Genomic DNA, 17,072 nt, shown 5'->3' on the forward strand with positions numbered 1-17,072 from the left:
TAGTTGACAGAAATAAAATTGAGGACCATTAAATAAGATTTTAAAACAAGGGATAACTAGGAGGCCTCAGCGTAATTTGCTTTAAAATATACTATACTAGAACATTGATAGCATTTGTAATAAGGCAAGATACAATTCTTTTGCTCTTTAACTTGAATCCCACATTTAAAATTTTCTTTTTTCCAACTATATCAGAAAATGTGTACAAGGGAATATATATATATATATATATATATATATATATATATATATATATATATATATATATATATATATATATATATATATATATTACTGAAATTAAATAAGTTCATTAAATAGAGACTAGAAAAAAGAGTACACAATAAAAAAAATAGAAGCAAAATGAAATTATACATGAATAAAATCTTTTCCTAACCACACACATTTTGCTCTCGTACACTGAACTTGAGTTGATGAACATACAACAAAGGTGATAATAACAACCATCTCAGTCATACCAGAATTGACAGATAAAATATGATTAAGGTAATGCAGTATAATACAATATAATACATCTAATGCAATGAGAATATTGTACATAAAATTTCAGCGAGAAAAAAAAAATAGTAGTCATTTTGAGGACTTACTATATGCCGCTCTTTTTAACCGATGGAGGCCAAGACAATCTCCTGTGGCCGGTGCCATCTTCCGCTTGAAAGTCGCCAACTTCACTGCTTTCATCATCTGCTTCTTGCCGCACAATTTCTTGTTTCCTTGCGCTTTTGACAGCCAAGTCATCTAAACTGGATTCATTTCTCCAAGGAGGAGGAGTTACAAAATTTGAATTCCTTACTGATCTTTGCGAAAGATCATTTGCTGGTGTTGTCGGCAAAGAGGAAACCGATTGGCCAACCCTCAAATGTTGGAGTGTAGCAAATGATTCTCTCATGGCAGACATTGCTTCAAAGAACCGGGTGCAAGATGCTAAAGCAACAGGAATAGGACGTAGCATTTCCTGCATGAAAGTAACGGAAGAAAGTGAAAACATGGCCACCGCTTCCCATGCGTAACAGATATCTTGAGAGCTTCAATGGCAACTGGCAAGTACAATTCTAATGCATATTATAAGTACGAGATAACACAAATATGAAGCACTATGAATACAGCACAAAGCCACAAGGGATTTGCGTCTCCGAAATTATAGTGTTTATATTACTATTAAGAGAAATGCTTCCTAATGGCCAACAGTTAAATATCCTTCAAAAATTCATTAACATTGTTCATGGTTCCAGAAGCTCAACAAATTAAATATCTACTTGATGATCATAGAAAGTCAACTGTCTTCTAGTGACAAAACATGTTTGTGTCTGAAACAATAGATTGTTTTATTAACAACAAACTGCAAACGAATCATGTTTGGTTTCTAAGGTTATCAATTCCTCGCATGATTTATAGTGGCATGGCATGGATGTTAAGTAGAAATAAAAAATGCACTAGATGATAGAAATCATGACATATCTAATAACAGCACAAGCATTTGTTATAAGCTCTCAAATCGATATAGGAGAAAATGCATAAAAATGCAAAACGTGTCCATCAGCATACCCCCCACACTGAAGGAGACTCCTTAAAGTTCTGACTCCATTGAAAATCAGAAACAGATGCTGTCAAGGCACCATAATCGCTGGCGGCCTTCATCAGTAATTCTGAAAATTGTTTCTGCACAAATGCAATAAAGGCAAAATATGCAATCAGAATAAGTTCAAATCATCAAGGAAAAACAATTTCAGCAACCCTGGCCAAAACCTACTGTAGAATTGCAACAAGGTTCAGAATTCGCAGCATTTTTAGTAATTGTGTTTTGTCAATAGCAGCAGCTTCTATCGAATAGGAAAATATTACAACCTTAACTGCTATATTTTCATGCTGTGTTTTATTTTATGGTTTACTTATTCCAACAGTACTTCTGGTAAAAGAAAAAAGATTTATAGGACCTACACACAGAACATTTACTAAAGGCACAAACCTGATATTCAGCTTCAACTGGAATACAATCTAAAGAATATGGTTGTTGAAGACGAGCTATTATCCGATCCTGTCAAAAATTTGTGAAAATAAAGTTACAGAGTAGTACCTCTGACAACAGAAAAAATAATGCCCACAAAAAAGATTAACATTTCGCATGTCAGCAAACACATGTTTCTTGACTTCTTCTAAACTAACTCATTGTTTCACTGGAAAGCTGAACCTAGTCCAACATCATGCATGGATAGCAGCTTGAAGAATTCAATTCGCTAAGATAGATTCCCCATATAAATTGATATAAATTACCCAAGAAACACTAGATAGATTCAGATCTGAATTGTAAGCATATACATATGCATAGGCCTTGAATTGTAAAAAGCTTTCCAGCAGTATGAAGTTGGCAAAGTAAAATTTTATCTGTTATGCATGGAAAGTGTTCAGAGTGACAAATAATAGATGATTGTCTAAATTATCTCAAACAAGTGGATGTCCTCACGATTCAAGTATTCCATAAAATGGGTACTAATAAGTAAATAATTCTATAAATAGTGTCAATTGGTAAACAGAATTACGACTCTTTATCACACATCTAATTCTTCTTGAAATTACATTGCAAAGTCGATGGGAAATATGATGAGTAAGATCTGCACACACTCAAGCATGAAACTTTCATATCTTCAGGCAAGTGCATTTATAACTGCATTGCTGTGCCGTATTTACCGATCCAAAATGCAAAAAAGTTACGAACTTTTACCTTATTCTGAATCACATCTTTCAGTATAGTAGTAATCCTGGCCAAAGTTTCAATCTTCTTCTCCATTTCACTAACATGGGTCAAATTCGCCACATTTTTATCATCCTACAAAATTTCACACCACAAAAGTCAGTTTAACAGACCAAGCGATCGACAAGTCATACAAAAATCAGCAGTGTATCGATGCAGAACATACAAACATCCATACATCGTAATTGCAAAAAACCCAATTCAAGCTCAGCATTTTACCTTGCGACCTTGAAGTTCAACTTGTAGGTCAGCTATTTTTCTTTGTACGCTAGTTAATTCTCTTAGAACCCTAATTAAATCATCACCCTTCTCGCCAGTACTGGTGGATAAGTTATAAATTTCCTCCTGCAGAAAATTGAAAATGCAACAGACTAATTAACACACAAGAAAATGGAAGGGTAAACGAAAATGCAAAATGAAAACCTGAGAGAGAGGAGGAGCGACAGAAAAACCGAGATCGGCGGCAATTGAGAGGGCGTCGGACATTCCTCCGATGCGTCGGATTGGCTTCTTGCCCACCCATGTAGTGTCGCCGTTCGCCATCGTTGGTTTTAGTTTTTCTTGTTTTATGCAGTGTTGTTGATTATCAGTTGATGGAGAATCCTTTAGTTGATTAGTATTTTTGAAGGGAAGTTTAGTCTTTACTTCAAAAATAAAACTATTTGTAATTTTTATCTCGTGAAAAAATTATAAAAAATATCTTACGTTTTTTTCAGATTTATATTTTTGATATATATATTTAAAATAACTAATTTCACATTGCTATGCACGTGGCTCATAACGTAAATCGTCGATTTATATATTAATTAAATTTATTATAATTATATTAATATTATATTATTTATAATTAACATCAAATTGATTAGAATTTTTATTATAAATAAATAAATTTTTAAAATTTTTAAAATTAATTAGCATTAATAATATTTATTTATAGTTTATTATAGGGTTAATTCCATAAAAAGTCACGATCTTTACTCGAATTTTCATTTTAAATCACGAGTTTTAAAAATTGTCATATAAAACCATGACCTTTCATTTTTTTTCCAAATTTATCACCAAATCAATTTTCTGTGTATTTTTGATGATGTGGCCACCATAATCCGGCAGACTTGAAAAAAAAATGAAAGGTAAAATTCACCGGAAAAAATAGTCGGTGATAGATTTAAAAGAAAAATGAAAGGTTATGATTTTTTATGGCAATTTTTAAAAGCCGTGATTAAAATGAAAACTTGTGTAAATGTCGTGACTTTTTATGGAATCAACCCTTTATTATAACGGCGTATATAAACAATTGATATTAAATTGGTTAGAATGTTTTTTAATTAGAAAAGGTATTTATGACTATACCAGTATATTTAAAATTTCTTTGTTCAATAGAATAATACAATTTTGTTTTTTCAAATAGAACTTAATTTATTTTTATTTAAATAGAACTCTATCTTTAATAACGAAATGAGTATATTTTATCATCCTACATAATTACACACCACAAAAGTCAGTTTAACCGACCACGCGATGTGCGGATCTATTCCAACAAAATCTGAGACTTTGGAGGCGAATGCTCGATATTTCTTTTTAGCATAACTGTGATTTCTTCTTCAATTTGGAGGATCATTCCGACTCCCAAGTTCATTTTCTTCTCCTCATTAAGCTCTAATTTCTTCATCTCGCCCTCTGGGGTGGTTTCTTTTTCTTCAATATCATGGTTTACAGTAACGATTCCTTTTCTAGTAGATATCTTCATTGTGAGAGCTTTTATGCTTGTTATAGCCGCTGAGTCATGGAGGAATGGCCTCCCCAGGATTGCATTGTATGGTAGATCGATATCCATGATGCTAAATCGTGTTGGTAACTCCTCGTCTCTTCTTTCCCTTCCTAATTTAATATCACGAATGATTGTTCCCATTAGCCTAATGATGGATCCACCAAACCCAGTTATTGGGATAGTGTTGGCAAATAATCGCAAGTGTACGATATCGCGCAAGTAACATAATTTGGAAGACCAAGTATCGATCCCACAGAGACAATGGACTTAATCACTAATTTCAAATATTCTTTAATCAGTTAGCTAGAAAAATCAATAAGATTTTATAATTTAATTAAAATAATATAAACTGAAAACAAATAATAAAATAGGGTTTAAAACAATAAGATTAAAAAGTTTAAGGATTGATAATCCCAAATAAATAAGTAAAATTATGGAATAGGATTTCTTAGTGATTTTATCGCGAATCGAGCTATTCTAAAGCACCAAATCCCGCTCTCTCAAGCCTCAAAGATTCAAATAAAATCACAACTTAATTAAATAATCAATTATTAACTTGCTCTCACAATATTAAAACTGAATTAAATAATCAAATTATAATTATGAAGCAAACTCAACGACTACCTAAATTCCAACCCGCTCTCACGGCGTTTTTCTCTAAGTTCTTAATTACCTATGTCTATTTAATTAACAATCTCTCAATTAGTTAACTAAACACAAACTCATGAACTAAGTAGCTAATTTAATCCAAACAATAAGATTAATAATTAAGACACGAATTAACACTAATCCATCCAATTCAAGTAATTACCAATTTATAAGTTCATATCAACCCTCGAACAAGGGTTTTAGTCACTCATATTAAAACTGAAACAAAACAAGAAGGATGATTAAGAAGAAAGCATAATTAAACAATACATATCGGAGTTGTCAATTTCGGAAAGAATCGTCTTGATTAAGCTTGAAATCTTCAACAATCGTCTTGTAGAAACTAATTATAAACTACTTATAAACTGCTGGAAAAAACTAAACTAAAAGCTATTTAATGAAAATTAAATTATAATTAATGAATTATAATGTCTAATCTATTGATTGATTTATTAATTAATGCTATTACAATGCCTTTATAGAGTGGAGGTAGTTTTGGAGTCTTCAAATTCGTTTTGTAAATCAAATTTGTAATAGAAGTTTCGGTTGGAGTCGAAGTAGGAGAAATATCCAAATTCAACTCTGATACAACCCTTTTTTGCATGTCTCGTTCGAGACAATGCATGTCTCGTTTGAGAGATGCCTCAAATTGAAGTTTTGAAGCAAATTTCGTACGAAAAAGCTGTCACTGAGCTAAATTTCGAAGGTCTCGTTCGAGACCTTAAATTCTCGTTCGAGACATGATTCCACCTGCAAAACTACCAACTTCAAAACTTCATAACTCGATGTAGAAAATTCCAAATGAGTCGGTTCTTGAACCGTTGAAAAGTTTAGGATGTCTACTTTATTTCTTATGAAGAACATAAAGTCATTTGAAATCTTTAAATGCAAAATTATCAATGAATGTGTCGGGGTCAGATTTTCATGTGTGCAAATGTGCTTTTTTCATTCCCAAACTTCACGACTTCGATCTAATCCACGATTTATACTCTTTATCGCTCAAAATGTTCCATAATCACTAAATAATCCCTGAAACACTAACACACACCATAAAGCATAAAAACACTAAATAATGTAAGAATAATACGATAAAAGCGATTAAAGACGCTTAGAAACGACTCGGAATATAGGAGTAATTTTACTCCTATTAGATAGCGTTCCTTTGTAGTTATGCAGAGACTCTTCCGAGGCTTTCGTAAGCTCTCTTTGTCATTAAATTATTTGCGATCCCTGCATCAATCAATATCCCCTCAACATTCTTGTGCTCGATGATCATGCCTACAACTAGAGCCTCGTTATGTGTCTCGGTAATTCTTTCGAAGTCTTCATCGTCGAATGTTACCGGTGGTGGTATTCTGGGTTCCTGAATCTTCTGTTTCTTCTTCGGCGGGTAACGCGGTGTGCTACTTACTACACTAGACTACTGCGGATAACTACTATTGCAGCGCTACTGAACAAAGTAGATAAAATACCACAATTCAGACGAGGAGACTCAGAGAAGCAAATAAAGTGAAGTCTCGTCCAAATAGACATGTAACGAATCTAAAAAATAATTCCACAACGTTGGTCAGATATACTGGTGAGTTCTTGTCGTTACAAATAAATATTACATAAAGTTAAAAATGTTTTATATTTAAAAGGCAAAAGGTCTGAAAAACTACCTACCTTTTAATTTTTTTTCAATAGCACCCTCACCTTGTAATTTTTTTAATAGCACACTATTTCGTATTTTTCGATTTCAATAGCACCCTAAATTTCAAAAAAAAAAATGATTGTATTATTATAAAGATTAAACTTTTTAAAACAATTAAATTTAAGGGTCATTTTATACTTTTTTCTATTTGGACAAATTCAAATAAATCCCTTAACTTGAAAACCTTTCAAAAAAAATCTAAAGAAATAAATAAATATATTTATAATTTAATTTAAAATTAAAAAGAAAAACCAAACCCGCTCCGGAGGAAGACGAACAACTCGTCTTCATCGGAAGACCAGCAGCTCGCTGGTCTTTCTCCATGGAAGACGAGCAGCTCGTCTCCGGATTTGGCCACGAGTCTAATTTAATTAGATATTTATTCATATTTTTTTTTATTTTGTGAAGAAGAGGGCGTTTATGTATAATTTAAAATATTGTAGAATATTTAGAACTTATGATATATTTTTTTTTGAATATTAACCAAATGAAAAAATTTCAATTTGATGCTTTAGAGTGCTATTGAAACCGAAAAATACGAAATAGAGTGCTATTGAAAAAATTACAAGGTCAGAGTGCTATTGAAAAAAATGAAAGGTGGGCAGTTTTTCAGCCCTTTTGCCTATTTAAAATAACTTTATGTATTTTCGAAAATCTTTGAAAACATTTTAAAAACAATTGAAGCTTGAACTCGCACATAACATATTTCGACAAAGACATTTCATATCACTAAAAGTCAACCATTCACTTTGACTTTTATGTCGAAAACACAATTCTCAATTTCATCCATCTAATATTGATGCAAAACTAACCAAAATAATCATAACATCTAGGACCGATAGTATAACTAATAGATGCAACATATACATATCATACATAATCTTATGGGACTGATAGCACAGCCAATTAATCAATCATATTTATCCGAGACCGATAGCACAGCCAACCGGTCAACATATTCACCTGAGACCGATAGCACAGCCAACCGATCTAGCATACACACACAATATTATGGGACCGATAGCACAGCCAACCGGTCAACCATATTCACCTGAGACCGATAGCACAGCCAACCGATCTAACATACACACACAAAATATTATGGGACCGATAGCACAGCCGACCGATCAACCATATTCACGCCAACCGATCTTTCCTAATCGCCTGAGACCGAAAGCACAACCAACCGATCTTTCCTAATCGCACGAGACCGATAGCACAACCAATAGATCTTTCCTAATCGCCTGAGACCGATAGAACAACCAACCGATCTTTCCTAATCGCCTGAGACCGATAGCACAGCCAACCGATCTTTCCTAATCACCTGAGACCGATAGCACAACCAACCGATCTTTCTAATCACATAACATCGATAGCGACGCCAACCAATGAAATATACATTCATAACCTGACATCGATAGCACATTCAACCGATGTAACTTATTCACGTTGTTCTATTTGTTTTAACAATTGTTACACATAATACACTTGAATTCACCAATATCATGAATTCGTGTATCTTAACAACAATCACATCCAAACATAAGTAGATGCATAACAGTTCTCAAAACTATATATATATATACCTTTTTATATTCAAAATATTTATATATGTATATATATACATATAATATATACAACTAGAGCATCTAGGCACATAACACTGCAACACCCGTATATCATATAGTATATTCAAATACTTGACTTTAAATAAAATAATAAATTCTATAAAATATTTTTTTTCAAGAAAATATATTTTAATATATAAAAGTACTTAAAATTCCATTTAATAAATTTTTAATCTCATTATCCGTGCATATTTAGCATATAGTCCTTTTATGAAAAATACTCAATATGATTTATAGTATTTAAATAAATTATCAATTTTTTTTTGAAACAGACCAACCGCCGCCACTACGGTGGCGCGTGTGGCGTATGCGCTGCCTGTCAACGGTGCTGGTTCCGAAACTGTTTTTGATTGAAAAAAATTTAGTCACCTTCTTTACTTATTTTCAACAAATTAAACTCACCAAAAATCCATCTTTTCAAAATCATAATATTTTGAAACTAAGTTCAATATTAAGCTAATTAATGTTAAATTAATTAACACAAAACCAACTTAAAAAGAATAAAATCCAAGACATAACCATCTACACTCAAACTCAGAATTGCGTCCATGATTTGATCACTCCGGTCACCAAATTCCGGTCACCGAATTCTGGCCGAATTTCAATGGGCTTAAAAAACCGCAAAACGGCCAAAAAATCATATCTAATTGGTTGGGGCAATGTCCATCCGATTATCAAATTCTATGTATTGGCTGATCAATCAGCTTTTAATTAATAGAACTTTTTATTTCAAAAAAAAAGGGCTAAAAGGTGGTTTTTTTTGGGTGATTAAGCCTTGAGTTTTAGTAGTACAAATAAAGAATTGAGAGCCATTGTTGTTTGGTCCTGAATTGGCCACTGATAGAATACCTTGTCCATTGCGCTTGAACTATAAATTCTCATCAGGAAACTATAAGCCATAAATTGATTCACCTCTTGTCTCATTTCCTCTTGTGAAATCTCCACCTTGGCACATGAACCTCGGAATGATTCAATGGAATGTCGAGCCCTTATAGTGCAATGGCTTTCCGGACTTACCAAGATTTCGTATATATCATCACAATTATTTCTATTTGATATAAAATCCACCTAAAAACATAATTACATACCAAATAGTTAAATGGTAATCCAATATCCAAAAAAAAAGTGACAAGAAGAATTTGCAACATAGTTACTTAATTTTAGTCTGAATAAGAATAAGAAAAATGCATATGCATCAACAATAAATTTTCGGGAGTGGCTCCTCTCAAATTCCCTCCACTGCTCGTTAGATGCGTTACACCTCAACATTGATTGTTTTTTTAATTCTCCTCATAGACATTTGCATACCATTTGTTTCTTTTAATTTTCACAAGATGAATCCTATTTTTATTTTTTTATCTTAAATTTCTCTGCAATTTGTATATTTAATATACTTATTAATTTTAAAAATATTGTACTACTAAAAAGAAAAGAATAATATCAATTTTTTTTCATTGAAACAATTAATAGTCCATTTTAAAATTAAATTTAAAATAGTAATATTGTAATGTTAAATTAAATTTCATGAACCTTTGATATTTTAAATTGAATCTTAATACTATTTAAATTATCCTAAAATTTAAAGATAAAAAATAAAAACAATTTTGAAATTCAATTTGATATCAAAAATATCTCTATTTTTATTTTTTTGTGAATTGCTTCAGTTTTTTTTAGTTGGAATAAAATAATAAAATAAAATCAGTTATAGAAATTTAGTACAATTATTAAAAAAACTAGTATTATCAAAATAAATAAATAAGAATTTAGGATTTAAAATGTAAAACAAAGCATATGACATTAAACTTTAAATCTTAATAAACTACTGTTGGATTAATTTTAATGAGGTTTAAGCCATCTAACAATATAATGGAGAAAAATTGAGGAATTATAAACTTGAAGGGAGACACTCCTATGCCACATAGGCAAAAATGTTAGAGAAAATAGACGAAAGTACAAATTAAAGTTTAAGGACAGCTGAAGAAGAGAGAAGAAAGTTGGAGGACTAATAGTGAAAATTATCCCAAATTTATATAAATTCTCAGCGACCTGAAATTCTACTCGTCTCCCTATCGAAATACTTCACCATTCACTTGAGGTAAGTTAAAGTTTTTGTTTTCTTTTCCTAACCAATTGCTTTGCTTATGAATTTGTTTCAGTTGACTATTGATTATTTAAAAAATTATTTAACCGCTGCTTACGATTATAGAAGGACTAGGATGTATGAATTTAAAGTTTTATTGTATTTTGTAGGTAAATTATGTCCAAAAGAAAGGTGACAGGTCGTAGTCCATGGCAACGGGATGAGAAGGAGGCATCTTACAGTGTGTTTTTTTTTTTAATTTTTTTTTATATACATATGTATGTGAACTGAAGTATACTTTTTTTTACCGTGCTTTTGATTTATATTTAGCTCCTCAAGAGTGGGATTGCATGAAGTATAATTTGAGTGATTGCATAAAGTATTCTGTGGATAAACCCATGTTTGCTATATATGATAAAAACAAGACCTTGGATATTTACACCAAAAGAGCTGCATTGCGTGCTGCTCCGTTCGTTGTCGCGCTTGTAGCTTATATAGGTATTTATAATTATGCCAATTAGTGTTTGCGCTGCTCATGTTTTTGTTGTGGTTATGTTTGTGGTGATTGGTTACTTTCTCATGCTACTTAATCTCTTCAATCTTATTAATATGTATATGGAAGTGTGTTTTGCTTTGATCTTTGCTTTTTTTGTCATCTTTTTATCCCTTCTTTTACCTAATTTCATTTTGATATTTCTTGTGCTGTGTTGATTTATAAAGGTGAAGAGATGTTGTATCAGAGTTCTGGAACTATCATTGAAAGTGATGATGTCAGCAGTGTTATTCTCACTTCTGCTAATCTCATCAGGTGTCCTCAAACAAAAACTGTTGCACCAAATAACATTAAGGTCTGTCTATATGTATTCAACTTTTTTCATCATCTTGTTTCAAAGATGCTTTGATTAATGTTATATATATGCTTGCTGTTTGAGTTGAGATGTATGCTGCATTGTGTTTGATAACCATTGTATTTTATAGGTTTTTGTGTACCTTAAAGATGGGAGATCGTTTCTTGGCAAAGTTTTGACATTCAACTCTCATTATAATATTGTTGTCATAAAAATTCAATCAGATGCTCCTCTACCAATTGCATCGCTAAAACTCTTAGATGATTCTATCACGATTGATCCGAGTGAGCGTCATTTCCATGAAGAAAAAACATTTCAGCTTTGGCCACATTCAAAGACACATAATCTTATTCCCGGAGATAGATTATTTGCCCTTGGACGCTATTTCGTGAAGCCTTATGACATCATGATTGCTCCTGGTGAATTTTGGTAAAGCAAATTGAACATTTTTAACGCTTATTCAGAGAATCGTATCATTAGTTTTTATTTTTATGTGCATTAAATTTATTTTAGTAGTCAATAATGGGTTTACTCTCATATCTCTCTTACCATTTCTAGTTATTGTTTCTTTCTTGCTATTTGTTTCAGTCTTGATCGTTGTAATTATGAGTGCAAGGAGCTTTTTATGGCGTCTTGTAGAATCACAAGAGTAATCTCTCTCACTATAATTCTTTCTCAATTGTATTTCTGTAATAATATTGTTCTCCTTTTTTGTTTATTTTTGTATTTATTTACTGAAAATTTTACTCGCCTACATCATTTCATTAGTTTATGTTGAATATAATGGATTCATTTGTTTGCATAATTTACATTCTACTACCATATAATATTCAAATGTGATAGATTTTGTGTGATTTTTCTTATTTGTAGTGTGGTATTGGAGGGCCGCTTAGCAACTGTAATGGGGAAGTCGTTGGAATCTGTTTTTATGATTGTGCATGCACTCCTTTCTTGCCAATCAATCTAGTATCTAAGTGGTGGAACCAATACAAGAAAAATGGGTAAGTTTTGAGGCAATTTCTATAAAATTACACTTATATGATTCAGTGAATTTATTTTCTTAATATTTAGTATACTAGTCTGTTATGTTTAACGTGATTTTGTAATTTCTTTGTCTATGTATGCAACCATTATGGTTGCGTCATTCATTGCTTCTAACCTACTTCAAAATAATTTATTGACATGTATCATGAATGAAGCATATGATATTCAAGTAGTGACTTTATCTATGGTGTAAATTCTTTAGTTTTATCCTTTGACCTCTTATGGGTTAAGGAAGAATTTTACTTCTTAGTAGTTAGAGTTTAATCATAAATGGCCAAACTGTCTTATTGGGGCCAACTCAGTTTTGATAGTAATATTGGAACTCTCCATCCATGCAATATTTGAGTTTTAAACATAAGTCTTGCTTCATTAGTTGGGTATGTGATTGGTTTGCATTTTGTATAGTTCAACGTATTTTAGTTTGTCTTGCCTATGAGTTTGCTTCGAGATACATTTTTGTATTCTCTCTCAATTCTTTTAACATCTATTAGGAATACTCTCTTGTAGGCCCGTCAAACCAAGAAGACTTTATTATTTTTATGGTTTTTTAACAGATTTAGGCTTGTGAATTCAGAAGTTCCATAAGCATTATATGTTGCATTTGTCAAGTCAACTATAGTGCCCTTAAACAAGAGTTTTAATTATCATGTATGTTATTCACTATAGAGTTATTATAGATGTTGCCTAGCTAATTGATTCTACTTACTTTACTAATTACAAGTCTATATTAATTTATAAGTTCTAAACATACATAACAGAGGAGAAAAATGGAGTGGATTATTATATTAAAACAAAATGCTGCTGCATAAATCACTCTTAAATCTTAATGTCTTATAAGATTTTGAGGAAACTGTTAAAAGCAATTCACATGAGTTAATTTATTTTTATAATTTACACTTGTCGATTGGCATGTCTTCGTTATATTATTTAGTGAATTTTGTCTTTGTGCTATGATGTGGTAAAATATTAACCTATCTCGCTTATGATCTGAATTCAAGATACGAGACTTGTTCAAATTGTGAATGTTTGTGCTTGGTAATGCTTTTGCTTTTTATACATACTGAGTCATAAAAGGTGTCCAACGGAAGAAGATTCAGTTTTATGTCTAATGTCTAACCATTCTTATGTAATTGTCAATGTTTTTGCTTAGGGTAACCCGTCAGCCTTATGTTGGAATTGAATTGACCAACCTATATGTGGCCGAACTATATGTTATGGAGGAAATCATTCAAAAATTTCCCAACATCTGTAAAGGCGTATTTGTTGAAGAGGTGTTTTTTCTTGCTTTTTTTTTATTAATTGGTTAATTTATTTTTCCTTGATCAGTATCATGAAAAGTGTAAGACTGTGTTACATTAGAGTTACCTTAGACCTAGATTTTTAAGATGTTTTCTGACTCATTTATGCAATATGTGTATAAGATAATTAGACACTCTGTAAGTAAATAGTAATATCTAACAAATGAATGTGAACATGTTTATACACGCATAAACAAACTGCCTGTTTTTCCCCCCTACAGAATGCAAGGTAAGGTAGTGATTAATTTGCAAACAAAATGATTTTTACTGCTGAACTTCCATCAAAATCTTATTGTGTTGTCGTATTAGTTTCATCTATTGTCCCAATAAGCATTTGTACCGTTAATAAATTACTTATGTATAATTTTTGATATATCTTGGCATGTTGAAAGAGATGCATTCCATTCTTGTTTTAGTTTCAGAGTTGAGGTCTGTAAATATCTCTTTCTTCTTTGTTGATTGTTATTTCTACCTTTATTTGTCATTCATTCATTTGGAGTGGTTTGATGGATATTTCCATATAACAGAGTCCAAAATCATCCACATAAGCAGTGTGTAAACGGCACATAAGTAGCGTGTAAACAATTGCTTTTATTTTTGAGTACGTAAAGCTCCGTGTGAGTTTGACTTGTTAACTATTTTTGCTAATCGGATGCAGATGCTTTAATGAATTGTCAATAGGTTATACCAGGCTCTGTTGCTGATTTTGTCGGGTTAAGACCAAAAGATGTTATAACTAAATTTGGTGGAAAAACAGTTCATGGTTTCTTGGAGGTATTATTACCTTTTATCATCATTAGTAACTTAGTCTTTTTTGTTTTGCTAATTGGATGGGGTGTTTGCAGAAAAAATAAAATTAAAAGCTTGTTCAGTTTCCAGTTTGATGCAGTGTTCTGTTTTATTTATTTTTCAGCTGATGAAAATAAGTACCAATTTGGAACATTTTTTATGCATATGTTAGTAAATTCTTTTTGTTTGTTGTTGTCTGTCTGACTAAATGCATTTTTAATCAATGTTGTCAAACCCGACTTGACTATTGAACCTATAAGGACCCTGAAGGTGAAGGGTTAGATGTTCAACTGGGATCAAACTGATTTTAAATAATTGATAAATTTAATAGTTATATTATATATGCAATTCTATAAGACACAAGTACTTTATATGATGAATTTAGTCGACTCCAAGCAATCTCTTTGAAAAAACATACACCTCTGATTATTGAGTGAATTGATCAGAAAAAGACGACTTTTGCGCCTTGTAATTACGTTGTGCAGTCGTGAAGTTTCGAATGAGTAAACAATTGAGTTTAGAATGGAACATTAGGTTAAATTGCAGAAGAAACCTGCCAATTCCAGTTTATTCGGACCAGGTTGTACGGGCCAGCGAGTACCCAGATGGGTCAACCGGTTTTGAAAAAAAGAGGGTTTTAAAGGCATCCTGCCCTGAGGCACCGGTTGAACCGGTCGGGCCTGGTCGGGTTTGACAACAATGATTTCCATAATCTAAATGGTATATTTTTGTGTACTATTTATAATCCACCTTCTGCAAGTGATAGACAATGCACTAATGGTAATGCTCACCTCATTCACAATGTGCATTATCTATATTTTATTTGCAAGTGGTTTGGCTTAAGAATAGTGTTGATATAATAATATTGTGGAAGTCTTTGGCTGCTCAGGATGCGGGGGTTTTATTTTATTTTTTCAAAAAGGAATAGTTGTGCTCTAAAAAAAAAAAGGTATAGTTGTTCTCTCAAAAAAAGAAGGTCTAGTTGTTCTCTCTAAAAATAAGGTATAGTTGTCTCTAAGTCTCAAAATAGAAGAGTTCAGCCAAGTATTTTTTTTCTCTTATCACTGTCTTGTTTAAGGTGTAATTTTCTAAAAATAATAATGAGATTTTGCATCATTTTTCCAGAATATGGGTGTATTATAGCCGTTTGCTAGTTCATTAGTATTTATTGGGCTTGCTGCTTGACTTATTTAAGTAGCACGTTGAGATACAATGCGCTTGACATAAAATTTGTTTATTGCAATTCAATTCCTTCGAGATGCACAACCTCACTCATGCTTATTCCTATTCTTTTTTTAATCTATGTTGGTGTCAGTTAATTGAACTTATGTGGGATAAGGTTGGGGATTCAGTGGACCTTGTTGTTCTACGAGCAAGTGATGGCGCTTCTTTGAATCTCTGCATGCCGGTGGAAGAGGTCACACCAGATAAATCCTATAGGTAAAATCTCTTATTCCAAATTAAAAAAACATAAATGAATCACCGAAAGTGTGACTCGATAAACATCATTTGCTCAACTTATTGGTTCCCTTACAGGTGAGGTGTACCTTTTCATGTTGCGCTTGATAATTCTTGTTTTGCTTTTAGTCCTGTCCCCTTTCAATGATAATATAATGGTTTTTTGCTTTATTGTGAATATTAAATATGTTGCTGTGTCAGCTGGCCACTTTGGGAAAATGCACGGTAAAATGCCGGAAGATAGACACACTGCCAGTTAGGACTTAGGAGCACATATAAGGTTTGTGATCTTTAAAGTAATTACGGATACTTCCATTGAGGTTTTTTAAATATGATGTCTGCTCGCTTGTATTTTTCTTTTGTGAGGGTGACTATAGTTCATGTATATGGATATTATTATTCTATAAATGAGACTACTCATGCTAGGCCAGGATACATAGTTCATTTTATGAAGTCTTCCAACATGTACATTTATTCATGTTACATGTTGAGAATAGCGCAATTTCGTTCTTTAGAATAATAGCGGCGTTTTGCTTGATGTTGTAGATTGCCATGGCTGATAGGAGGCTGGAGAATCATTTTGATAGCAGGTCGAAGTGGGAAACATGTTCAGATAATTTTTGCAAGTGCGAATTCCGACTTGTATATTTTGATAGGAAGCGAGTGGCAAGAGGTGGATTAAGGCCTGTTGAAAGCAGATATTTATCTATGATATATATTCTTATGAATGATATTTATATATTTGTATATATAAAACTATTAAAAACCTTGGTTCTAGCGTTTTAATGTACTCTGTGCAATGTATGGTTGAAGTCTATAGATTTGGAAAAACCCTTCGCACCTACAGATAAGTAGCAAGATTCAGCAAAACTGTCAGTCCAAAGTTATAAGAGTTGTCCGTTTGAAAGAGAACGTGTTTTTGATTATTTTAGCAATGTGAAAATTTACATATTAATAAGTTAATTCAAAAATAAATGTAGCCGTTTTTATTCAATAATTTTAATTTTTTAGCTTTAAAAAGTGCGCTCAACCTATTACTAATAGCATA

The 17,072-nt window shown here is 32.1% G+C and overlaps 2 protein-coding genes across 3 annotated transcripts; one reads left to right on the top strand and one right to left on the bottom strand.

The window, feature by feature from the left end:
• Positions 1-476: 476 nt before the first annotated feature.
• Positions 477-3,382, bottom strand: LOC126654127 (AUGMIN subunit 2). The gene is made up of 6 exons (XM_050348192.2): positions 3,194-3,382; positions 2,990-3,115; positions 2,741-2,845; positions 1,988-2,056; positions 1,567-1,680; positions 477-976 (listed from the first exon to the last, which is right to left on the bottom strand). The coding sequence occupies exons 1-6, from the start codon at positions 3,311-3,313 to the stop codon at positions 608-610; spliced, it is 903 nt and encodes a 300-aa protein (XP_050204149.1). The 5' UTR covers positions 3,314-3,382; the 3' UTR covers positions 477-607.
• Positions 3,383-10,497: 7,115 nt separating this feature from the next.
• Positions 10,498-16,868, top strand: LOC126687157 (putative protease Do-like 14). 2 transcript variants are annotated; one of them, XM_050381571.2, is made up of 12 exons: positions 10,499-10,602; positions 10,758-10,828; positions 10,918-11,085; positions 11,308-11,435; positions 11,566-11,864; positions 12,024-12,084; positions 12,306-12,436; positions 13,630-13,750; positions 14,459-14,551; positions 15,882-16,006; positions 16,226-16,304; positions 16,571-16,868. In XM_050381571.2, exons 2-11 carry the CDS (start codon positions 10,765-10,767, stop codon positions 16,251-16,253), a joined length of 1,218 nt encoding a protein of 405 aa, XP_050237528.1. In that variant the 5' UTR covers positions 10,499-10,602; positions 10,758-10,764; the 3' UTR covers positions 16,254-16,304; positions 16,571-16,868. The 2 variants fall into 2 exon arrangements, with proteins under 2 accessions (XP_050237529.1, XP_050237528.1); XM_050381572.2 differs by lacking the exons at positions 15,882-16,006; positions 16,226-16,304; positions 16,571-16,868 and having other exon boundaries at positions 10,498-10,602; positions 14,436-14,551.
• The last annotated feature ends 204 nt before the right edge of the window (positions 16,869-17,072 follow it).

Source organism: Mercurialis annua, linkage group LG6 (genome assembly GCF_937616625.2).
Source record: "Mercurialis annua linkage group LG6, ddMerAnnu1.2, whole genome shotgun sequence".
In the NCBI taxonomy this organism is placed as follows: domain Eukaryota; kingdom Viridiplantae; phylum Streptophyta; class Magnoliopsida; order Malpighiales; family Euphorbiaceae; genus Mercurialis; species Mercurialis annua.

Coding starts and splice junctions, on each gene's coding strand:
- LOC126654127 (XM_050348192.2), bottom strand. CDS start 3,313: ATGGCGAACGGCGACACTACATGGGTGGGCAAGAAGCCAATCCGACGC. Junction 3,116..3,193: donor TCGCTCCTCCTCTCTCTCAG/GTTTTCATTTTG, acceptor AATTTTCTGCAG/GAGGAAATTTATAACTTATC. Junction 2,846..2,989: donor TTGAACTTCAAGGTCGCAAG/GTAAAATGCTGA, acceptor GAAATTTTGTAG/GATGATAAAAATGTGGCGAA.
- LOC126687157 (XM_050381571.2), top strand. CDS start 10,765: ATGTCCAAAAGAAAGGTGACAGGTCGTAGTCCATGGCAACGGGATGAG. Junction 12,085..12,305: donor CGTCTTGTAGAATCACAAGA/GTAATCTCTCTC, acceptor TCTTATTTGTAG/TGTGGTATTGGAGGGCCGCT. Junction 14,552..15,881: donor CAGTTCATGGTTTCTTGGAG/GTATTATTACCT, acceptor TGTTGGTGTCAG/TTAATTGAACTTATGTGGGA.